At 43.2% G+C, this 25,741-nt stretch overlaps 1 protein-coding gene and 1 pseudogene across 1 annotated transcript; one reads left to right on the top strand and one right to left on the bottom strand.

Annotated features, from left to right (window-relative positions):
* Nucleotides 1-11,254: 11,254 nt before the first annotated feature.
* Nucleotides 11,255-12,771, bottom strand: LOC112322611 (ribosome production factor 1 pseudogene; annotated as a pseudogene).
* A 6,611-nt stretch (nucleotides 12,772-19,382) lies between these two features.
* On the top strand, nucleotides 19,383-20,318 carry LRRC30 (leucine rich repeat containing 30). The gene has a single exon (XM_024580225.3). It carries the CDS (start codon nucleotides 19,410-19,412, stop codon nucleotides 20,316-20,318), a length of 909 nt encoding a protein of 302 aa, XP_024435993.1. The 5' UTR covers nucleotides 19,383-19,409.
* The last annotated feature ends 5,423 nt before the right edge of the window (nucleotides 20,319-25,741 follow it).

Here is a 25,741-nt window from a genome sequence, read left to right as displayed (position 1 = left end):
GGGAGGTCCTCATATGTCCTTCAATTCTAACTGATAGCTCTTTTGGGTAGAGAATCTTGGTTGTAAGTTGTTGCTTTTCATCACTTTGAAAATTTCTTTCTGATCCCTTCTGGTCTGCACAGTTTCTGTTGAGAAATCAGCTGACAGTCTTATGGGAGCTTCCTTGTAGGAAACTAACTGCTTTTCTTTTGCTGCTTTTGTGTTTCTCTCTTTGTCTTTAACCTTTGGCACTTGAATTATGATGTGTCTTGGTGTGGGCCTCTTTGGGTTCATCTTGTTTATGGCTCTCTGCACTTCCTGGACTCCTATGTCTATTTCCTTCACCAGGTTAGGGAAGTCTTCTGTCATTATTTTTTAATAGATTTTCAATTTCTTTCTCTCTCTCTTCTCCTTCTAACAACTCCATGGTGCAAATGTTGGTATACTTGATGTTGTCCCAGAGGCCCTTGCACTATCTCCATATTTTTGGATTCTTTTTTTCCTTTTGCTGTTCTGACTGGGTACTTACTGCTTTCTTGTATTCCAAAACACTGTTTTGATTCCCGGCTTCAACTACTCTACTGTTGTATCCCTGTAATGTATTCTTCATTTCAGTTAATGTATTATTCATTTCTGACTGGTTCTTTTTATGTTTTCTATCTCTTTGGTAAAGTTATCACTAAGTTCATCTACTCTTTCCCTAAGTTCATCGTGCACCCTTATAAACAGTGTTTTGAATTCTGCATATGGTAGATTGTCTCTATTTTGTGTAGTCCTTTTTCTGGAGTTTTGTTTTGTTCTTTCATTTGAGACATGTTACTTTGTCTTCTCATTTTTGCTGCCTCCTTGTGTTTGTTTCTATTCATTAGATAGAGCTGCTACATCTCCCAGGCTTGGTAGAGTGGCCTAATGTAGTAGGTATCCTGTAGGGTCCAGTGGTGCAACCTCCTTGTTCACCATTCACCTGAGCTGGACACTCCAGGTGTGCCCCCTCCACCGTGTGGGCTGTGTACACCCTCCTCTAGTAGCTGAGCCTCGATTGCTGTGGGCACATCAATGGGAAGGATTTATCCCTAGCCTGATTGGCTGCAAGGACTGGCTGCAACCACCATGGAGGATCTGCTATACAGGGGCCCGCCCCAAGAACTTACTTCAGCAGGGCTCTGGTGCCTGCTGAGTCTTCCCCTTGAGTGTGTCACTTGGGGAGGTGGTTGGGTGGTACTCTGATGTGGTCTAAAAGTCTCCAATAGGTGTGCTGGCTCTGGAGCCTCCCAGGAGGTGCAGGTCATCGTCAACCATTACCTTTGTTCTGCCCAGGGCCACCCAGCATGAGCTACAAAGCAATATGCAGATGGCTGCTACTTGTGCTGGACTTGGAGGTAACCAGGAAAGGTCAAACTGTAAACAAAGGCTGACTGTCACTACGGCCAGGTTGGGGCCACTTATTGAGAGGTATGGGGCATGCTACAGCAAGATGCTGCTTGTTTGAGAGATTTTAGGAAAGCCTGAAGCATGAACCAAGATATGTCATTTGTATGGAAAAGCCACTGGAAACAGCTCTAGTGGGCCCACAAGTTGGTGGGGTGGGGTCTCAGGGAATCACCAGGGTGAGGCCAACAGTGATAGCCAGGTTGATAGAGATTCACACGTAGTGCCTGCCTGCTGGCTTCATGGAGGAAGCACTCAGAAAAGAAACAATGGCCTCTGGCAGCACCTTTGTCCCAGAGGAAGCCACCCCACCCTTCCTGTTCTCACCCTGCTGTCAGACACCTTAGTTCCTCCTCTCATGTACCTTGCACCCCTCGAGCTACTGCCACAGCACCAGAACCCAGAGGGAGTGAGTCCATGTAAGTACATTCGTGGAGCCCTTAAGAGGAGGTGCCTAGGCCTCCACAAGCCTCTGTCTCACTCAGCCACAATCCCTGATGATTTTTACAGCCAGGAGTTATGAGGACTTCTGTTTCCAACATTGGAACCCTGGGCTGGGGTCCTATTGTAGGGCTGGGACACCTCTTTCCTCAGGGGGAAACTATGCAGCTGGGATATCCTTCCCAATTTTTATCCACCACACCTGGGTGTGGGACCAGCCTGTTCCACTCTCTCCACCTCTCCTACCAGTCTCGATGTGGCTTCTTTATATCCCTACTTGTAGGACTTAGATTCAGCTAGATTTCAGGCAGTTCTGAGTGATGGTTGTTCTGTAGTTTTGATATGGTTGTGGGAGGATTTGAGTACTGCCATCACCTTGACTGGAAAGATCTTTCAGTTCTCCAAAAATCCTGTTCCTATCCTTGAGCAAAACATTCAGATTATAAGCAAGAAGTGAACACTCCACATCTGCATCTTCACTTCCCCTTTAGTATTGCACACATTTATAGAAAATCATTGAATAATGCTTTATCTTAAAATACTACAACAATAATTTAAAAGAGGAGGCTTTTCCATTCAAATTAAAATCACTAGCTAATAAATATCCAAGATAAAGAATATATTCAATTATGAGGGGGGATCCCCCAAAGCCCAGAATTTATTTATAAAAAAAGCAGTGTATTTATTCTTACATGTTTAAACTTCAGTCACCTTCAAATTACTCTCCACTTAGTGCAATACACCTATTGAGACATTTTCCTTTGCTCAAAACAGTCTTCAAGCTCATCGATTTTGATAGTGCTTCTGCCATTTTTTTGTTTCACCTCTTCCATGTCAGCAAATGTTTCCCTTTCAGGACTTTTTTCATCTGAGGAAACAACAACAAAAAAGACACTTGAGGTAAGATAAGGTGAATAGGGATGGTGGGACACAGGGGTCATGCCATTTTTGGTCAAAAACTGCTGAACACTTATCACAGTGTGGGCAGGTGTGCTTGTAAATCACCCATCATGAAATGGGCAAATGCGTTTTTCGAGTCTTTTAAAAAAAATCATTGAAGTCAAACGAAGCCTCTCACAACAACACTAGCTTGTACACTAATACAAATGGGCTCCTAGAACACTCATCGAGCAGGGGAAGCCTGTTCTACAAGGGGCCCACCTTCCAGAAGATAATTCCAGTTTATCCACGCCCCCATAAGTGATATGAACACAGCTTAATTTACATGTCTAACTTCATTTTATGAATTCCCCAATTATAGTGCACAGGGAACCACTAAACCCTGAGTGAAAATAAGTGGGGAGATTCTAGACTTAGGGGAGTTTGGGTCTCCAATCTTGCAACTTTCTCATGTGCCATAGCAGCACCCTGTGCCGGAGGCCTTGGAAGTAGCCCGTGGCATGGCATGCAAGCATCTGCAGACTCACATCTGCTTGACCTGAAAACCAGCTCAGAAAGCAACAACTCTAAGCAGTCCTTCAATCTTGCCTTAGCTGTAGACTTCAGAACCAAATTCTGTCTGGTAGTTCCAGGGAGGAAGTTTTTACAATTTCTTGTACTAACAAACTGAGTTACATGTTTAGGGCAGTTAAGCATGTGTCAGGTCTAAAGCACTGTGCATGTACTAACTCAGCCTGAGGGGCAGACAGGTGGTTTTTCCATTTTTGTTTCAGACATGACAAGTCAAGGTTGAGAAAGCGTAAATAAGTTGCCCAATGTACTATAAGAAAAAAATGTCGAACTGGTATTAAAACTCAGATTTGTCAAACGCTAAAATCCTTTTCCTTAACTATTACTTTATACTTACCCAAACTGAATAGCTCCATCTACATATATGCTTAATTATGGGGCAAGAACCAGAGCAACCAATTTTTGAAAAAGTGCAACAATAACAATAATAACTTAAATCTGTAAAGTGTGGTTTATAATGAGTGCTCACATTTGTTATCCTACTGAATTACTTTCAAGACCTGCTGTTGGTGGCATCTTGTCTCTATTTTATAACAGAAACTGGAATTCAGAGGCCCAGCGAGAAAGCAAGTTGCCCAGGCAATCAGTGGAAGAGCTGAGGCTCAGAGCCAGGTCTCCCTGATGCAAACCGAGTCCTCCATTCGGCACCCGACATCGTGGTGACACATGTCCCCAGTGTCTCTTTTATACACCTGTGAGGAAAGAAAGGTTTAGATGCTCCATATTGACACCCAGTGTTCTGCACACCACCCAAATTCTCCCTTTCCCCCCAAAGCTCATCTTAATTGTAGGGAGAGCGGGCAGGCAACCATTCTCTTCCTGGGGCATCGTGGAGTTTCAGGCAGGCTACACTGGTGAACAGAATGTTTCTTCCTACTGATTAAAGCCTGGAAAGTCAGCCTTGTTCCTTTTATTTTGAAGATTTAATCCTGCTTAGAATACAATTATCACTGAAAAGGGTAATATGGTAAAGTGTTTTCCTGTTTTCAGGAAAGCACCGCATAGCAGTGAAATGGTGCTGAGCCAGGTGTTGAGGACACCGGGGTTCTGGTCCAGCCCTGGTTTTGCCATCAGCTGCATAGGTCTGTGGGCAGCACCACCTCTCAGCTCAATTATACATGAGTTCAGAGGCAGCAAACCAGACACCTGGGATTCCTCCCAGCATTAGCATGCTCGGTTTTTGTTAAGCTTTGTTGTACTTTGTTGATGTTTAGACTCTTCAATTGTTTTGAATTATGAAATTAGAATCAACAGTGGAAGAACACGCACTTATGTTTGATGATGTATTTGAGTCTTTAGAGTCTATGGGTTAAAAATAATTTGCTTGGCTCAAAAAAGATAGTTGAGAAACATTTTGGCGGGACTTTATATAGACTTTGACTGTTCTTCTAATTGTAGTTGCTGAAAACAAAATCTTTCGTGACTACCGTTCTAGGAAAAGATGATGCTATGTCCACTTAACTAGGAGTGCTGTCACGTTCCCATAACGACTTTCAAAGACGATCTTCTCCCAAACCCCTCCCAGGGCTTACCCTCAGTGGTCTTCAAACCCTATTTCCTTCCATTTACTACATGCACTTTCTTCATTTTCTTTCCACTTATCTCTCTCTCTTGCTCTCCATGTATTTTCTATTCTATCCACTTTCACTGTCTATTCTACTTTTTGGAAAAATGCCTAGGGCTCATTGTCTCATAGACTTTCAAGAAACATAAGAGTTTTATGGTGTCACTGGGGCTAATCTAGCCAGTGGGTAGAACTGCTGCATCTGTTAAACCTGCAAAATGCCATTCTTGGGATTATGCTAAGCCTTGCAATTAGTTAATAACAATCATTACACTGCAAAAAGTCTGCTCGGCTCTCCAATGGAGGCCCTCCCCCATCATCTACGATTCTTCCTGGCTGCTGCTCAAGGGCAGTGTCTGTATCTTGGTGTCTCTCCATAGCAGATGCCAGAGTGTGTTATGAGGAGCAGCGATGCTGGATTAAAGAAGAGACAGAGCAGTAAGAGCACTAGGTATTTGGTGTAGTAAATACACACAAACGGATTGGAAAGCAAGGAATAGGAGAAGGCCAAACAGGCTCAATTCCTTTGATGATGACTGCCTAGTGTTCCCAATGTACTTCTTGATTGCCATTTTGTCTGCCCTGATTTCTTCTAGATGAGCCACCTCTGCATTTTTATATGGGAAGGAAGAAGTAAGACAATAAAAATGATAGCTGCCTTCATTTATTGAGCTCGTCCTGTGAACCAGACTCTGTTGAGGCACAGCCAGTCCTGACATTTTTTCCATTTGCAGAGAGAGACTGAGGCTCTGGTCCCATAAAAGCAAAGCTGCTTCTCTCCCACTCTTCTTGAAAAGAAGTAATTTTTTTGAACTAGAAAGCAATTTATGGGGAAGTAATTCTCGAAGGTGAGAGTAGAAAACATGAACATTTGTACACATTTCAAAAGAATCAGGGTCTTGAAAAAACATTCAAAGAAACAGAAATGTGATTCCCACACTACTGCACAGGAAAAAAAAAAAAAAGAATCCCCAGGCTGTAGAGTTATATGTGAAATATATTCTCCCACTTATCATCCTTAGCCGTCCCATTTCCACCTCTCCCACACCACTTCTACTGAGCGTCAGCACTACTCCTATGAGATGAACATGGCCAGAGGGAGGTGGCACATACGAAATAAGCTCACATAGTGATGGCCACTCGCTTTTAATAAGAGACATCTGCTTCCAGGTTTCTTCATACAATGTCATGTGGCAATGTGTCCTGGCCATGAGTGATGAAATGATGCAATTGTTGTCCTGGGAAACAAAATCCCTCAAACAATCTAACGTGCATCCCTTCCCTGCTGTCAGTAGCGTTGTCCCAAAGAGATGGGCGGGGCAGCATGAGCGCTGGGTGGGGTGTGCGGTGTGGGTGGGTCTGCTACCGCACCTTCTCAGCCCTCCTGAGATTTCACCTGTAAGCTTTTCTACTTACCAATACAGTTTCCCTACTTAGCAAATTAATCCTTCATATTTACAAAGGAAAAGTGTGGCCGACATTTTGAATTTCCCGAAATAGCTATTTTTCCTTCCTCCTCTCTGTCCCTTCCTTCCCTTCTCTCCTCTCCTTTCCCCTTCTCTTTTCCCTGGTCTCTTCTCCTCCCCCTCCCTCTACCTTCTCCCTTTCTTTTGTTCTCCTTCTTCTTTTTTTCTGGGTTTTATTGAGTTACTTTTCAAATCTTTTCTCTAGGCTTTTATATCTTTCCTTTCCCTTTTTTAGTTTTTTTTAAATCTTTATTATACATGTTCTTAAACACTTCTCTACATACATTACCAAATGGGTGCCAAACCCATACGCCAGCACAACACTGGTGTATTCAATGCAGCCTGCAAGAAAAGTTCTTAGAAACATCCTTGTTACAAGTGTTCTCTTTTTTAATTGAGAATATTCACCTCATTTACTTTATTATTCTGTTTTGTATGTATAGTATTCAGTAAATATATTTATATCCATATATTTTTAACAATTTGAGAATAAGTTGTAGACATAATGCCCCTTTGCTCATAAATACTTCAGTGTGCATTTCTATTAAAAAATGACATTCTGTTATATAACTAGTATGATTTTTCAAAGCATAAGATTAGCACTGAAGCAGTACTATTATCTAATTCACAAACCTAATTCAAATTTCAGAACTGTTCCACTAATGTCTTTTTTTAATTTATTTTTTCTATAATATTTCATTGTTCATGCTATTATAGTTGTCCCACTTTTCCCCCTTTGCCCCCTCCACCCAGCCCACCCTCACTTCTGTAATCAGTCCCCTCACTGTTGTCCTTGTCCATGGGTCCTTCATACCTGTTCTTTGACTGATCCCCTCACCTTCTTCCAATCAGTCCTTGTCTCCCTCCTCCCATCTTCAGGCCATCTTCATTGTAGAACAGTGCTCAATTGGGGTTTGCTCTTTTATTTATTTTTTTTGCCTGAATTTCCTCCTTTTTTTTTAGTTAATAAAATTAAAGGTGACATAAGAAGATAATCTTCCTATACATTCACATCATGAGTCTCTGATTTCTTACTTTTTAAACTGAAACTTTCCAAAACATGTTTTCAAATTGTATTTCTAAGGGCTTATTCATGTTTTATCATTATTCCCATGAGAAAAAAAAAAAGAAGGAAGGAAGAGCATAAAGGAAAATGTATAACTTTTCCTAAATGTAAAGGAAAATGTATAAAATGCATAATTTTATAAAATGTATTATGAGTACATTTCTGACATAAGAGAACTATTTTCACTAGTCATGGCTGAGAACCAGATCCACTCTGCATAACTTTCTGTGTGTATCAGTTTTTCATTGCTGCATAACAAACCCCTCCCAAACTTTAAGCAATGACTATTTTATTTCCTCATGATTCTTTGGATCAGCAAATTGGGCTGAGTTCAGCTGGATGGTTCTGCTGGTCCAACCTGCAATGCTCATAAAGTGGCACCTGATGGCTCAGCTGGGGCTGGATGGGCTGAGATGGCCTCGCTCACACACCTGGTGGGCGGTGCTGGCTATCAGTGGGAGACCTCCTTGCTTAGGGATTCTCATCCTCAAGGGAGCTAGCCTGGGCTTCTTCACAAGGTAGAAACAGTGAGAGAGTGGAAGCTGAATGCAGACCTTGACAACTTACTAAACTCCAGAAAACTGAATTCAGCACTTCATTACATTCTTTTGGTCAAACTAAGTCCCAGCGTGGCCCAGATTCAAGGTGTTGGGACATAGTCTCCACCTCCTAATGCAACATGCAGGAAAGACACATCGTGTAAGTGAACATGCAGAGTGGGAAGACCTATTACAGCCAACTTTGCAAACAATGTACCACAATGTCTGACAGCTGAAAGAACTTTCCACGAATTAGCTTCTGGTGCCAAGAGACACAGGACACTTTGGCACCTCAGCGTGACCTCTGGTTTTGCAACTTCATGTCACAACATTATTTGAGATGTATAGTGAGTGATAAGAATTGTCCTAGAAGCTATTTTTACCCCAAGATGGCTAATAATAATTTAATTACCTGTAGAAGTAACAAGAAGCATATAAATCTATTCCACTAAACCCAAACACGATGTGTTGCTTATACAAATTTCCTTCATCTGAATCCCCAAAATGTTTAGATACTTTGATGCCATCTGAACCAAGAGGCAGTGTGATGAAGGGGAAGACAGTGGACTATAGCAAAAATGCCTCACTTTTATACAATTTATTTTTTTTAAATGCCACAACATGAACACATCACTCCGGTCTCATCTGGTGCCTTGGGAACATCTGTGACATGTGAGGGGCCCGAATTGAAGCTGTTCCATCTTCACAGTAAACCCATCTCTGCCTGGGAGTCCCTCCGAACACCTCAGAATGCGCACAGAGACCGGGATCTTCTGAGACCACACGGAGCCAGAAGCGTCTGAAAGAAAATGTGGCTCTGCACCTGGATATTTCACGTGCTCGCAAACGGATAGAGAAGATTTCCAGTGGCATAAGGTACCATTCTAGACGTATTCTTTTGGAGCATATTTGCTTCTCAAAGGGCAAATATATTTACAGGGCTGTGAACTGAACCAAAAGCCAACACAAACTGCTCCGATTTACTGAACTGCAGACCAAATTAAATCCAAATATACAAATCTTTACAGAGCCATGGGCCATGGAAAAGGTTGTTTTTCTTTTCCTTTCAAAAAAACATGTTTTGCTTTCTCTCCCATAATGTTTTCATTAATTTGGTTTTTGAATTTTTAAAAGCTCTGTAGATAGAGTATGCATGATTTTCAGCCAAACTGAGCTGTGCAAAAAATAAATTTCTTGTTTTCTCAGAACCAAACTGAAGTCTCTCTCAAGCTCTTATAGCTTCCTGGAAACTGAAAACTTACACAAAACCATCCATGTAAATGCAATTAAAGTCAGAGATGTTGCAGTAATTTTTGGTTTAAACTCAATCAAATTTTAAAATTTCTCCTTCCCTACCCCTTGGTTGGTCCTGAGCTACCTGTTGGACTTGCCATCTCATAGGGCAACCAGACAGGAGGGTGGGCAACCCATTCTACGCTTTGCAGCCTCCAAAGTGGGTGGTTGACATCCCAGTCCTCCAGGTAAGCCCCATCATTAGGCACTTAGCTGGGGCTGCAGGCAGTGCACAGGGATTTGCAAAATTGTGAGCACCAAGCTGGGGAATGCAGTCCTGATGTAGGACCCAGTCTGGTGCCCTTGAGAAAGAGCTCTGCATGCCTTAGTGAAGCTGGCAAGGGGACAGGCACAAGAGATGACAATATGTGACCCCAAGACAGGTGTTAATGTGGAAATAAAGCTTACTTAGCTGAACACAACATACAACTGCACAAATTTAAGCCTTTTCAGTACTTAAGACTTCTTTCAATTCTTTTAAATCAAGAGATATTATAAAATCTATTACAGTATTAAATAATTTAATCTTGACAAGGCCTAAAGGCAGGGTCATTCAACCCTTGGAGACCTGTAGCCAAAGCCATGGGTTTTTCTAAATGTATGGCACCAGAACAGTGACATCCTCTTCAAACTTACGTTGAGCTGAATCACTATTAAAGGCAGAGAAGTCATTAACTCAAGTCAAATAACTCTCTAAAGATGATCTATCCTGAGAAAAGTGACATTCAAGGAGTGTACTTTTCATTTATTTTCTGTGATATTCAATTTCTCTCCTTTCTCTGCTCCATTTGCAGGAGCTTCTCTCACCCATTCGCATCCCTTCCTCCAGTCTTTTAAAAACTCCTGCAGGTCTGCGGGGGACAGGGGACATCCTGCTCCTGCCAGTTCCTCTCTTTCCATGCCCCAGCTCCCACATGACCAAACCAAGCTCCTGCTTCCCCTGAATCTGCACTGTCCCCACGCCCTGCAGAGCTTCTCCCTCCTTGGGTCTTTTCCTATTGCAACTCAGACATATTTCTATCACAGCACCTGTAACCATGTACTGAAATCCTTTGATGGATTTCAAGTAGGGATTCAGTAAGGACATGGAGTTGGTAATCACTTTGCTGTTTCCCCCGTGACTTTCCCTTCTTTGAATTCCTAGGAGCTTGCACCTGGCCTGGTACAGAGCAAATGCTTCACAAATGCTCGCTGAATGAATGCAAGGAACAAGCAATGTGGTGTGAACGCACCTGGGCTTGCTCCCAATTGGGTTGTGCCAGCCAAAGTGAAGTTTGCAGCTGAGCTAGACCTTTTTATTTCCTATTCCATATGCCTCATACTCCTCATGTTCCAGCTCAATTTTATTGCCTCTTCACTTTGTGAAAATTTTTACAATTGGCCACAGTGCTGACTTGAATTTTTCTTCATGATTAAAAAATCATTATTAATTGTGAAGGTGGGATCCATTATACTTTTACATAACAAAATTTAAAAAATTATGACACACAGTTATAACATTAGTAGAAATCAAAGAAAAAGAAAAAAAGCCTCATCCACACACTGGCATGCCCCATAATCAGTTTCTATCATTCTCTGCTTTTTTGCAGCTCTTACCCATGTGCATATGTAATTTTTATATGGTTGAGATAATTTGCATATGTGTTTAAGTATAGAGGAATCTTAACTTGCTGTCTTTCAACTAAAGTATAATCACTTAAAAGTTGAGCAACCACTGAGACAATGACGTCTACGATGATGATGGTGACCATCACTTAATGGAGCTGCCGCTCTGGGCCATTGTCATACACATTCTATTTCTTTATTCTTTTCTTTTTGTTAAATCTCCCAAAAATGACTTTTATTTGTATTTCCTACAGAAACAGTGAGTGGTAATTCAAGGCATTTAGTAATTTGTCCAGACACAAAAGAAGGGATATGAAATCAGTAAATGCCATTTTGAAGAGTCTTCTCTCACAAATTCAAGATAGTCCTGTTCAGCAAAATCCAATACTATTCCTTTAGTACTTTATAAATGAAATTTTCCTCTACTTGTATCCATTTCCTGGGGCTTATGGACCCATTCATATTCTCCATATTTAGAATCAAAGGTTCTTTCTGAAAAGATCTTAATTTTAAGATAAAACATGGTCCAAGTTCCTGAATTCTCATTTTTTTCACTCTTGAATATGTATCTGTGAATTCTGAAGAAGATATAATCCCAAAGATTGTGGAATGTGCCAACCTGTCTTCCAATAAACTGAAGATTATGGGAAAAGAGAGATGCAAACATCTGTCCAACAGAATAACCCAGCTGTACTGTAAAATCATTCAGAATTATTTCAAGTATGTGTTCTGTGGGGTCCTTGCCTCTCGATTTTTATTTATGCAGACAAATACTGCTTATTTTTAAATGAGCAGTTGGTCCATTTGACAAGTGATTCCGAATTAATCCATTTGGTGTTTTACAGTCTTCTTTAATAATGATCAGATCTGTGAAATCCCTTGAGATGCACTGTGGAATGATTTTTTAGCTTCTGTAGTAAACACGTGAGTTTGGTGTAACAGTGGAGAGCCGTTCACAGAGTCATGCTGGCCTCCCACGAGGGCTCTCTGATGTAAAGAGAACCTCAAAGTTTGTCTGCTGAAGTAAGAAGCAAATGCATCTGTACCTTCATCATAAGCAACCTCTTCATCATCATTACTGCCCCCTGTAGTTTCATCATACACTCGCTGGCTGTCAGTGGTCTTGGGTGTAGGCTTCGGCAGAGCCTTGTCACCAAGAACCTTGCTTGCCTTTTCAGTTCTTTCTTAGCTGCCTACTTCTTCTGCTGCTGCTGTTTCCACCAAGTGAACACTACATGCAGCCGCTATTTGTTTTTTTTTAATTACTTTATTGTTGTTCAATTACAGTTGTCTGCATTTTCCCCCTACCCCTCCCCACCACCCCAGCCAAACCCACCTCCCTCCCTTGCTTCCACCCTCCCCCTTGGTTTTGTCCATGTGTCCTTTATAGTAGTTCCCGAAAACCCTTCTCCACACTGTCTCCTTCCCCCTCCCCTCTGGCTATTGTTAGATTGTTCTTAACTTCAATGTCTCTGGTTATATTTTATTTGCTTTTTTCTACTGTTGATTATGTTCCAGTTAAAGGTGAGATCATCTGGTGTTTGTCCCTCACCGCCTGGCTTGTTTCACTGAGCACAATGCTCCCCAGTGTTTGTTCTTCAGCACTGAAATGTTGATGTCTGGAGGGGAGGCACATGCTTTCCGGGGTTCGACCCCACACTCCGCTGCCCCATCCTCATCGACAGTAGCCCCTAAGGTTCTTCAGTAGCACCTTTCTTTCTGCTCTGCCCCACCCACCCCGACTCCAGTTCTGTTTCTAACACCAAGAACAAACTCAGCGAGGCTGAAAACTTGCCTAAAGTCACAAAATTAGTAGAATAGTAACAGTAAGAGTATTTGTCATTGCTACTACTTACCAATTTACTGTACGCCGGTACTCAGGTCAAGCAGTTTACCTGCTTCATCTCCTCTAATCCTCATAGCAATCACAAATTTTTATTTTCTCCATATCTCAGAGAAGGAAACTGAGGTTTAGAGAGGCAAAGTCATTGGCCCCAGATCACACAGCAAGGAAGTGACAGAACTAGGAATTCCTCTGAAGCTCTCTGACTGCAGAGCCTGACTCATAACCAAGGATTTAAGACTGGAAGTGGAATCAATCCCACAGACTCCAGAGCTTGGGACCCTTTCTACTCCACCTCGTCGCTTTGACAGTGAGGCGGTTTCTTTTGCTAACAGTTTATGCCAAATCTGAAATCAGAACGGTGATAGGTCCTTGGAGAAGTTTCCAAATGAGATTCCAAGTTATTTATCAAACACCTAAGGTAAGTACACACCATACATATTTTATACTTTCTATTGAAGGGGCATGTATCTCAGATGGATACTGTATGGTTCACTTGACTGAACCTAGACCCTTCATTTCTATTATTTATTAAGGCATTTTAAAATTTATTATTCTAAAATGTCACAATAGTTTGAAACTTCTTAAAAGGAAATTTGCTTTTCATTGAGGCTCTTGTACTTTAGTCTGAGAATATTACACAGAATCTCACTGCTCTTAAATTCACCGCCTTGCTTTCTGATATAAACCTAACGTGCAGAAGGCTGATTTGGTTTTTGATTACTCTCTCGACTTTTAATCAAAGCATCTTTTAATTTCCTCTTTGCCTCCCTGCGTTGGGGGCGCAGCGCGCTTTGATGACCAGGCCCAGAGCAGCAGGACTGTGAGAGCCCTCGCTGGTTACTCAGCAACGTGAGCACTAACGGGAAGAGGCAGGAAAGGCTGACGCTGAGAAGTAGGTTAGCCCAGCGGAGGGGTTTCCCGGGAGGAAAAGGTGTGGGAGCGCACAGCGGCTCTCTTCCTTCCTGGAGCCAGCCTTTGGAAAAGCTCAGCTTTAATCTGTGCTGACTTAATGAAATTCAATGGCCAGCAAAGGTAGATTCAGAGTTTTCTTGGAGCTGCCCCGTGTTTGATGTCTGTGCAACAGTAATCTGAAGCTGCTCCGTCTGAAGACGGAGCTGTGCATGTTCAGATCCAGAGTGAAATGGCCTTTGGTGGGTTCTCTTTTCCTGAGTGAATAATGTGCAGTGTATTCTGCGTAAACACAAGTTTGATACCAGTAGATGAACGAGGCAAGTTTTATTTATGTTTCTGATGTCATGGGTTACATAGGAGTAGAGAGGCAAAATAGCATGGATAGATTCATAAATACAGGCTGCAGTGAGGGAAGAGCCAGGGCTCAGTGACTAGGCACTCTGCATTGGCTAGTGTTTAGGCTCTAGGGCAGGGGTGTCAAACTCATTTTCACTGGGGGCCACATCAGCCTCGCAGTAGCCTTCAAAGGGCTGAAATAATTTTAGGACTGTATAAAAGTAGCTACTCCTTAACTGTTAAGGAGTTGAAATTACATTCAGTCCTTTGAAGGCAACTGCCAGGCTGATGTGGCCCCGGTGAAAATGAGTTTGACACCCCTGCTCTATGGGAACAAAAAGGAGGAATATGATTTAGCTCAATCAGAGCCCTAACAAATGTGTAAGTCCACCAGAGGAGATGAGCCCAAAATCTGTCCATCCTCTATGGAAGGGGTCTTAACCTTGGCCCTATTGATATTTTGGTCACATCACTCTGTTGTGAGGCTGTAGGATGAAGTGTAGGATGTTAGCAGCATCCCTGGCTTCTCTGCCCACTAGATGTCAGCAGCACCACTACCATCCTCACTGCCGAAGACAGAACACCCCCAGACATTGCCGAGTGTCCCCTGAGGGGCAAAACCGCCTCAGTTGAGAACAGCAGTTATTTGGGTTTGGTGGGTGGGGTGAGCACTGTGTGAGACAGAGCAAAGTCCAGATGCTCTGGGAAGTGAGGAAGGATGCCCAGGCAGCCCTGGGGTAAGGCAGGGTATCGCCTCCATAAGGAGGTGACACTGTGGCTTGTGTGAAGCATGAGTGACTCCAGAATGAGAAACAAAGGACCAGCAAAAACAAAGGGAAAGCATCCTAAAAATATAAGAAGTGTGCAGGGTGATCAGTGGCTACCTCGGTGTTGATAGAAGGTGAAGTACGTGTGTGTGTGTGTGTGTGTATATGTTAGGGATTAAGTGGTGGGACATGAAACTAAGATGTGGGCAAGTGTGTGACCATTGGCCTGCAAGGACAGCTTAAGCAGCAAGTAGGCAGGAGCAGATTTTGAGAATATTCTGGCTACAATTCCAAGGCTGGATTACAGTGGGCTCTAGAATGTCACCAGGGGGCCCTCTGCATGAGGCCCCCTGCTTTATTTTGATCACTCCATTTGCTTTATTTTGATGACTTGCTTTATTTTGATCACTCCATTTGATTCTCACAACAGGCCTATGAGGAAGAAGCATATTTACTCCACTCACAGACGAGGCTGAGTAGCGGGGCTGAGCCTCACCTGCCCATTGCCGTGCAGCCAACAGGACCTCCAGACCAGAACCTTCCTAGAGCAGGTGCCCGAGGCCGTCTCTGAAAGGTGAAATGGACTTGGCTTGTCTGACAAAGCTCTGTTCAGGGAGTGGCTGCAATGGAGATTGAATCGAGATTCCATGATCAGCCCATGCAACATATGGGTAAAGTCCTCTGAAGCGATGCATTAAGCAAATGTCAAAATACAGTAATAGAAAAGCAACTTAAAACAAACAAGACAGCCAAGTGCCTTCTTTTAAAAAAGTTTTATTTGTTGATTTTTAGAGAAAGAGGGAGAGATAGAGAAAAATATTGATTTGTTGTTCTACCTATGTATGCATTCATTGGTTGCTTCTTGTATGTGCCCTGACTAGAGATCGAACCCTCAACCTTGGCTTATCAGGATGATACTCCAACCCACTGCGCTACCAGGCCAGGGACCAAATGCCTTGTGCATTGTTCTTTCCTCACATCAAATCTCCCCTGGGGCCCAAATGCTTGTTCATTTCAGTGAGCATTTATTAAGCACCTCAGAATCGTGTCCTGAGCCTTGTTCAAGGGCTCTAGGGAAGACAAAGAGCATGAAATCTAATTGAGCCCACAACAAAGGTGGGCTGAACGAACAGAGTGACGCAGCGAGCAAACCTGAGGAGAAAAGATTTTGGAAAACGAGCCTGACTTACAGAAAAAAGCAGCTCAATTTAGATCTGCCTGACAACTTGCCCTTGAACTTCTCACTCTAGGAAAGCAGTCTTCCCCTAGAAAGAGCTGGTTGCCCACTGATTGGCTAAGAGGCAGTTTTCAGGAGAGAAAAGAGCCAGGCACACCCTGTGCTGATGAAGATCCTTGCACTTGAGCCCTCCCAGTGGAGTTGGCTGTCTTCCCAGTGTGCTATCAGATATCCACTCAGAGGCTATGTATGGAGGCTGTTCTATTCATTATGGAGACGTGTTCTATACATTTTATGTGTATTAAGTCATTTAAGCCTCATAGCATCCTTATAAGATACTACGATTATCTGCATTTTATATATGAAGAAACAGAAATACAGACAAATTAAGTAACTTGGTCAAGGTCACACAGCCTTTCAGTAATAAACCCAGGACTAAAGCCCGGATGGTCAGCCACAGCAACCCAGGTTTATCACATTGACTGCCAGGGTGTTGCTACCGTTCAACGCCGTTGCTATGAGCCGGAACCCTGAGGCGTGCTTTAATCAGAGTAACAAGAAGGTGCTTTACTAAGAAAAAAATTTGTGCAAAGGAAGGCTGGGTATTCACATGGTAGAAGGAAAACAGAATTTAGAACAGAACACTAGGTGTTGATCATAACGCTAATACTAACTAGTTTTGTAATTGGAACATCAGTTAATCCCACCGAAGGTCAACTTTGTCATATTTAACACGAAGTTAACAATATCGACCTCACAAATCTTATGAAAATCAGATAGACCATATAGTAGTGTCTAAAACAGCTGTTGACACTGAGTAAATACTCCGTAACTTTAAGGTGAGTGAAAGATAAATAAAAGATGCTTCACAGACACAGCACTGACTGGCCTTGAAGAGAGTGTAAAGTTTATGAACAAGGGCAAAACAAGGTCACACGCATGGAGAATGTTCAGTGAATGAATCCAGAGGCATGTGTATGTCTGCAGGGTATTCGTGTATAATACCTACCATTTATGTAAAAACTATCATTTAATGAGGTCTTACCATGTACTATCACTGCACTGTGGGTCATGCACCATCAGAAATCGTGAATTAGGGAACTTTGTTATATACCGTGGATTCCATCATTACACACATTTTACAGGTGCTTAACCATGGGCTGTCCTGAGACATGGTGTATTCATACAGTCTCTCTGCAGATGCCTGTGAAGCCTAGCAACAGGCCGTGCTTGGTGCAAAGATGTAGCCAGCTCAGAACGCACGGCTCCTGTCTGCTCTCCGCGCTTGCCTGACTTCCCCGGCCCCCTTACTTTGCTTGTCTGGATGTTCTCCTCAGTAAAATATTTGCCCCATAACTTTTCTCTCAAGCTCTGCTTTAGAAGAAACCTGGGCTATGACAAATGAAAGAAATTGTTTCTTTTGTTTTTTGTTTTTCTTTTTTGGGGGGGTAAAAGGAAACAGATCAAAGAAGATATGCGTAGGATAAAGATCTAGATTTGCCTTGGATTTTCAAAACTTTGTCCAACAATGCCTCATTCTGAGACTTACTCCAAACCGAAATTGATTCAGAGAGTCTTGAAAAGTCTCTTTCAGCAAAAGTCAGATGTGTGGTCTCCGTAGTGAATCTTAAAGCCAACAGCATTCCCTGTTACTGTTTTTTTCTTTTAAATAAAAAAGTTTATTTAAAAAGGGAGGGAGGGAGGGAGGAAAGAAAGAAGGAAGGGTGGAAGGGTGGGAAGGAAGGAGGGAGGGAGGGAGAGAGCCCTGGTATTGTTTATTCCCCAGGGACCAATATCATTGTAAGCAAAATAAAAGCTGCCTTGGATTTTAAATGATTTCACCAGAAAAGAGGTTAAACGTGACTTAGACGTCCCTACAGTGGTCTCGTGTGTAGTGAGAACCCAACTCTCACGCTGAGCAGGGGCTCTGGGAAATCAGCCCCTGGGGGCCTGTGTCATAGATGAGGATGGGGACTGAGAGTCCACCACCGACCCGTGCTCTGACTGCATCATTCCAAGGTTATCATTGGAGAACATATGGAGAACATAGGAGAACATATATCATTCCAAGGTTTCCTAAGTGGGCAGGATCTACATTTCAAAAAATTAAAAGAAATAAAATCAGCTATTCACACAGCTCATGCATTTGATATATGAGAATCTCTCTAGAGAAGAACTGAACTATTTTTGGAGGGGATTAAATCCATTACGTCAAAGTCTTCTGGAATGATATTTTAACTTTTGCTCTTCCTAGTTGTGATGGGGAAGAGAAAACAGGGTTAATGCCTAATTATGTAGTTATTTCTATGCATGCCGTTACGTAGTCATTTCTTTATCTATGTTCTCTCCAGACCTAGCCCTTAGATACTTGAAAAGAAAAATATGTAATCTAGCCATAGTTATTCCATTTTCTGGGCTAAGCCCAGAGTCCTCTTACAGTTTCAGCGGGCTGTGGAGCCCAGCTAACTGGGTTTGCATTCTGTTTCTGCTATTGACTGGATAGATACTTAAATTGGGTAAGTGACTTGGTCTTGTGTAAGTTACTTGAGCTCTTGCTATCTTCCTCATCTGTGAAATAAAGATAATTTTGATACTTCTATCCTGCATGTAAAGTGCCTAGTGCAATACCTTTCCCGCAGTAAACATTCAATAAAGGTTGGCTATTGGTAAATGCTCAAAAATTTGTTACTGGGGAAAATGTGTTAAGAGGAAAAGAGAATTGCCACAAAGAAGAAAGCTGTTTATTCTTGTTCACACCATCCTAGTTCCTGCTTTTTCCCACATTTCAGGAACTCTAGCATAATTTCTCATGCTCACCAAAAAAAAAAAAAAATAGGGAAAGAAGTGTTGCTGACTTTTTATAAAACAGCAGAACCCTGTTGCCATATGCATATATAAGGCATTGGTTGCTCCCAAAATTTCTGGTACAAATTTAGCTACATTACTTTTTTCCCTTTGATCAATAGAACACTCAAATATTCTTTTTAAAAACAACAAACTCCAAAGTCTGCACCTTTGTCCAAGATTCCCAGGGCCTTACTCAGTCAAAAGGGGCCAGGTCTCTTTCAAATGCCAAGTGAAGTGAGAAGAGGCCATGCACTGCTTTACACCTCCTGCTGCTGCTCCTGCCCAGCCAGGGCCCAGCTCGAGCTTCCTGGTGACCTGTTTGCACACACCAGCCTGATAAACCCGGGTAGAATGACAGTGACAGCTGCCTTGTAGCAAACAGAGGGATTCAAGTGGTTCAGTTCCGCAGCCACAGGGACACGTATATCATTACAGCCCGGCTGCTCAGAGAGAAACCACCTAAATTCACTGCCGGTCCACAGCCACGACGGCGTGTCTTGGCCATCTGACCCAGACCCTCCTTGACCTTCCTCCGCGCCCTGGACTGCCTGGCCATCATCCTGTCCTCACCTCCATCTACACTCCCTGCCTGGGACAGCCAGGCTTTTAGCAGCTGGGGTAGGACACATCCCAACCTTTGGGCAACAGGGGAGTGAGGGTGGAAAGGATAGTAATGGGGGCCAGGCAGTCAAGTAGTGCCTGTTCCAAGGACAAGGGCCCCAGGGGCATGGCGCTTCTGCGGAAAAGGCAGAAGTTCTCCCCATGGGACGATGCCCTGCTCTCAGGAAAGGACCCCCGGTCCCTGCTGAAGCGGGGCATGTGCCACATCAGCTTCAGCCTGGTCACCAAGGGAATGACAGACATCCCTGACTTTCTGTGGGGCTTGTCTGAGGTCCAGAAACTCAATCTGTCTCACAACCAGCTCAGGGGTCTGCCCCCCGAGGTGGGGAGACTGACCAGGTTGGTGGTCCTGAACTTGTGTGGGAACTGCCTGAAGAGCCTGCCTCAAGAAATCAGCCTCCTCAAGGGCCTGAAGGTGCTGTTCATCAACATGAACTGCCTGGCCGAGCTGCCGGCCGAGCTGAGCGCCTGCAGGAACCTGGAAGTCCTGAGTTTGTCGCACAACCGCCTCTCCCAGCTGCCCGCCAGCTTCGCAGACCTCTCCAGACTGAGGAAGCTGAACCTCAGCAACAACTGTTTTGCTCACATCCCCGTCTGCGTGTTTGCACTGAAGGAGCTGGATTTCTTGCACGTGGGCTCCAATCGCCTGGAAAACATCGCCGAGAGCATCCAATGTCTGAGCAGCCTGCAGATCTTCATCGCCGAGAACAACAACATCCACTCCTTCCCACGGTCACTCTGCCTCCTCACCAGCCTGGAGCTGCTGAACCTGAACAACAACGATATCCAGACCCTCCCAGATGAACTCTACCTGCTGTGTAGACTGGCAAAGATTGCTTGGAATCCCATGGACAAAGGGCTCCATATTTCCTATAACCCTTTATCGAAGCCTCTGCCGGAGCTGGTAGAGGGGGGCCTGGAGATGCTTGTCAGCTACCTGAAGGACAAAAAACACAACTGACACGGCCACTGGAGGCAGGGACAGTAGCCAACTCACCGAGGCTCCATCCACTGGGTACTTCTCTAGTCTAAGCTTTCTCCTCGTACTGTTCATGTTGGTCAAGGCTCATGTTAATATTAGCTAAGTCGTAGTTGAATGCCATTCTAGAGAGGTGTTTGCTTTTAACTCTGTATGTTCCTAATAACCCCCAGAATATCATGTTTATCTCACTATAAACATAAATTGAAACAGGACTTTGGTTTTCTCCAAAGAGAATAACTGCTGGTCAGCAGGTCTGATTCAATGGAATTCAAAAGTTAAATATTTACTAAGCATGTGCCAAGTATGGTATGAGGCGTTGGCAACATCTGGTTTCAGCCTCTGAATTGGCAACCTGTAGCCGGGAAGCAACAACACGACGTGCTCCTGCATCAGCCTCGAGCAAGCATTACTTGGGACCAAACAGCAAGCTGGAGCCCTGCTCTCCTGGTGATGATCAAATCAGCCAGAGCTTTCCCCCCGAGTTCTGGGGGACAGTCCCAGGAAATCTGTCTCTAAAATGACTGTAGAGTAACAAGCAGGCTGCTCCTGTGCATGTGTGGTGGTGAGTGCACGGCACAGCATGATGGCTTTCAGATAATAAATACAAACCAATTTCAATGTGCGTTTCAGCCTTCTTCCCAGTGCTCCTGCACCCACAGTCACACCCCTGAGCTTTTCTAAAGACGCCAGCCAGTGCTTGCCATCCTTCCTGACTTCACTTCTCCCCCGACTAGGTCTGCCCTCTCAGGGATGGGATAACAATTGAGAAAAACAATGGCCAAAAGGCAGGAAAGAGGAGGTAAGTGTAGACAAGCATTAACACTAATTACCTTTCTAACATTCAGGGAAGACTAATATTTGCCACTTGGCTTTCACATATGGGCATTTTAAACATGACTTTAGTGACATTTAGAAGCTTTTTGGACAAAACGCTGTAAAATATTAAATTTATTTTGTTTTTTAACTATAAAAGTACACAGTACACTGTTAGTTAAATGTGCCAATTTCAGAGTTTCTGCCACAAAGGTCATTGGATGTTACTGCTGTCGAGAGCTCCTAAGACGTTACTATTCATTGAGAATTAAAGAATTAGAATGAAAAGGTGGCGGTGAAGAGCGTACAGTACCCACAGATCAGGGGAGAGCCAATTGCTCAGGTGTCTTGGCACTTTTGTCTACAGAATACAGCTGACAATGCAATATCGAGAGAGAATTTGTGTTTGCTGCCAAGACTTATCTAACTTCTAAATACCCTTGGCTTAATTCAGTTAAACTTATATTGGTTAGTATCTTCTCTATTGCACTGGGCTGGGAACCTGCGGGGAGTAAAGCCCTTCGTCCACCGAGAAGCTCACAATGTGGTGAAGGGACAGGAGCGCAGTGGGCTCTTGCAGTCTGCAGCAAGTTGCGATCCCTCTCGAGAGAAATGTACATGACAGGCTGCAGTAAGGGTGACACACTGGGTTGTGTTGACTTGATGGAGCCCCGAGGTCTCAACAAACAAAGAACAGTGAGCAAAGAACAGGACTGGGAGAAATCAGCCAAAGCCTTATTCACTGCAGCCACCACACCCTAATTCCTCTCCTCCCCACTTCGCCCTGTGTGGGGAAGAGCAGCAAAGTGCTGGGGCAGTGTGTGCTGAGCATGGCCAGTTTTTGTATGGAGCTGCCACCTTCTAAGACCCACTTAAAGGGGATCCATATAATTTATTAATAGGACAGGTGCATTCTAAACAGACTTCACAGTCAAAGTTTCCACTCATAAAAGACGAGAGCTAATTCCTACTGTTATCATCAGATACCACATTTTCATCAGCACATTTGTGCCTGAGCTCTCTCTTGGTCAAACCATTGCAAGAGATCTTACCAGTGTCGCTGGGCAGCAGCTGAAATCCCTCTTAAATTCCCCCTCCAGCAGCAACTGAGACCTGCTCTCCCTGCCAGGCACACACAGGCACACTCCACTATCCTCACTCATGTTGGCTTGCTGGAGCCAAGACTATTTAAAGACATCAGTGGAATTTTTACTTGACCTCATGACTCAGTGGGAAATTGCAGGGCGAGCCTTCCTCTGCGGAGCAGAACCAGGCAGATTACTTGCTGAGCGCTGGCTGAAGCATATGCAGCTGTCAGGCAAATGCCGTGGGTGCCAGGCTCACGCCTGTCATTGCTGCTGAAGAACCACTTGGGCTCGTGCTGAATGTCCATGACCTTGCTATGGGCAGAGAGGCAGGCCAGGACAACAGCACCATGTTATTCCTGCTGAGCAATCGTTGTATTTCCTCTCCATGCTTTTGCAGTCACTTGATCCCAGAGTAACTCTACTCCAGGGAAAGAACCTAACCATATTTCAAAGGTGACCCAAGAACTTATTTATACTTTTTACATGAAAAAAGGTGGTATCAGTTTGGTTGCAGGCTTCCCTCCGTGCCTTTCAAAAGTACACTAGCAAGGTGTTCTTTGCTGCATTGAGGAAATCATAAAAGTAATAGTAGTTGCCCAATGTGCTTTAGATATTGATTCTTTGTTAATGCTTTTTATTGATAAAGGGAAGTGCTGAGTAAAATACCGGTTAATGTGCTTAGTTATTCAAAACAGTAACATGGAGGGAATTTGATACAACCGTCAGTGTTTTGCTCTCAAACTCTACAGTTTGCTGACTGAATGAGAAGTGCTTCCTGCTTATCTTTTTGTACTTCTAATATTGCCACATTCAAATGACTCCCAGGTATTTCTGAGGCTTATGAAATCAAAGCCCTGGGATGACTGCATTGGCTGCTGAGTATATTTAGCCAAAGAATATTTGCTAATTGGGTGCTTGTTGTGGGAGCTGGCTGCTCACATTCTTGATGATATTGTGGTTTTCATGTCACTTGGCTCTCAGCATGGAGCAATCTCAGTGGTGTGTTCACAAACATCTTTTGAAGCAGTTGCACCTAACAAGCATACAATTAAGAAGAAATTCTATGTTCATAGGAAAGAAAGATGACTTTGAAAAGACACATCTGTTCCAGGAATAATACTGCTAAGTGTGTGAAACTGCTGCATATTAGGAAAAAAACATAGTCATTACTTAGCTTGTTGACTTAATAAATGGATAATAGAAGAAATGCACTCTATTCTCAGGCTTTAGTTAATAAACTGCCTTTCTGTAGTAACCAAAGACAGAATGACTTCAGGACCCCACACCTGTACTTCACAATGATGTCATATTTGAGCTGAAAAGAGATAAAGAGGGAATGCTGTCTTTATTTGTAGGGATACATTAAACTCATCCTTTTCTTTTGCTAATGGGTTATTGCATTTTAAAATTCATATGCCTCAGAGTACATACAGAGCATGCATTTGATAGTTATGCATTAAAAACAGAGGAAGATAGAAGAACTGTGGGCTTGGTTGCTGGAAGACACATGAAGGTATCAACATGGACTGGGGGAGCCGGAGGGAAGTCACTGAGATTCTGTTATGAATGGTGAAAAATAGAAAATGTGTTCAGAAAATGGTCTTAAAAGAGAAAAGCAAACAAAAAAAGCAAAAATTTGAGCTGCTAGATTTAGCCAATATGAAGATACTAAATACTCAATTATTCCATCAATATCTACTTACATAGTCACGCGTGCTCTATTTTCTTCCTCCACCGAAAAGTGACTTTCCATGCTATGAAAGATATTCTTGAGAAACACAAAATGCCCAGCCTCTATTACGTGTGCAACTAAGTGCCAGTACCAGTTACAAGTCATCCAAGAACACCAAAATACAACCCCATCATATAGCTTAAGAAAGCAAAATAAAATACAGAGAAACAGCAAAGCTATGATAAATGATAATGGGAATAGTCTTGACCTCATTGAGAAAAGAACTCTTTACAATTGTTTTAAGTTACCTGTCAAGTTATACATTGAATTCAAAGCATTACTAATTACCAACAAAAAATGATAGCAGAGTAATAAATGGGAAGCAAAGAGGGCTCATCACAAATCTGTAAGAGCTTGGGTATCTTTAGGCAAGTATAACTAAAAGCTATTAGCATGAAGCTTGCTATGCATTTTTTTTTTTAGTAGTGTCGTAGGAATCTACTTGCAAGGAGACAGCTTATTTTCTACTGCTTCTAGACTTATTCCTTATTTCAACACAGGTCAGAAAATAAAAATAAAATATAACCCGGAGTCCATTTGAAGAGTGTCAAAGTATTTCCTGATACCCTCAAGAGGAACACACATTATGAAAGCTAGAAGACTGTTGGCTTTCATGGCATGAGTTAGAGCTGCCGGTTGAACACCACACAATCACCCATATTTCATTTGGTCTCGAGTGATTTGAGTTCCCGAGAAGTCAGTGTGCCAGGACATGCCACTTTGGGATGTCTATTTTCTTCTGTCTCCAGAATGTGATGCCCATCACTGTATGCATGTGAGAGGTAACAGGCCCTGGGGGGTGTTGGGAAAAACTCTGGACTGAGAGCTGGCCATGTCAATCGTACAGCACTTACCGAGCATCTGTGCATCTGAAGACTGTGCAGATGTTGGGGACTTCACTTGAGAACAAGCTTCCTGCCCTCCATGGGGTCCCAAGTCCATGGACAGAAAAGATGAGGCTTAGCTAAACATAAGCAATCCTGTGAGGACAACCGCATTAACAGTTGCATAAATGAGTACAAAGGCACGTGGGTGAGATGGCAGGAGGGACAGAAGTGTGATGTGACTAAAATGGTGTGGAGAACACACAATCTGACATGACAATTATTGATTCAGCAGTTCCTTTGTTGTTTGTCTCGATGGAAAATTTGTGAATCTCACTCTCTCAGAGCAGTTGGCTTTATAACAACTTTGTGGAATTTCCCCCTCTACCTGAATCCGAGATGATGGGCAGGCACGTGACCAGAAAGACTGCATATGATGATAATGGCAACGCCACATATCATGGGCTCCAGAGGCACTCCTGAGCCTCCCCTACCTCACTGTGCGGGAAGGTCTTTCCTGAGGGTTCTGAAAGGACCCCGTTGGCAGTGTCCTCAAAGCTGCTGCTCATCAGAATCCCCTGTAGAACTTTAAACAGAAAGCCTGGGCCTGAATTTGAGGTATTCTGATTGGGTGGTCTCAGTGAGGCCAGGACTTCTTTAATTTGCTTTTAAAGCTCAGTAGGTAATTCTGTTGTTGACTCTGAACTGAGAAATGTTGCTATGGGCTCCTACCTAAAAATTCAGACATGAAACTTTTAAGCCAATTGAGTCAGGAGCTTACCAACTGAAAGGGGGCAGTAAAAGGTGGGTGATCACTGAACTTGGCCAGCAGGTGAACTCTGCTAGTGCCCCATGATTATAGTCATCTGGCACTTGTTAGGAATTTAGAATCCCAGGTCCCTTTGATATACTTTCAGAGTCAGGAGGTTAGGGCAGTGCTTGGCA

Source organism: Desmodus rotundus, chromosome 10, assembly GCF_022682495.2.
Source record: "Desmodus rotundus isolate HL8 chromosome 10, HLdesRot8A.1, whole genome shotgun sequence".
In the NCBI taxonomy this organism is placed as follows: domain Eukaryota; kingdom Metazoa; phylum Chordata; class Mammalia; order Chiroptera; family Phyllostomidae; genus Desmodus; species Desmodus rotundus.
Note: the sequence above shows the minus strand (reverse complement) of the source record. Positions and strands in the feature narration are given on the sequence as shown.

What these genes read in the sequence shown, in the direction of transcription:
- LRRC30 (XM_024580225.3), top strand. Translation starts at nt 19,410, where the DNA reads ATGGGGGCCAGGCAGTCAAGTAGTGCCTGTTCCAAGGACAAGGGCCCC.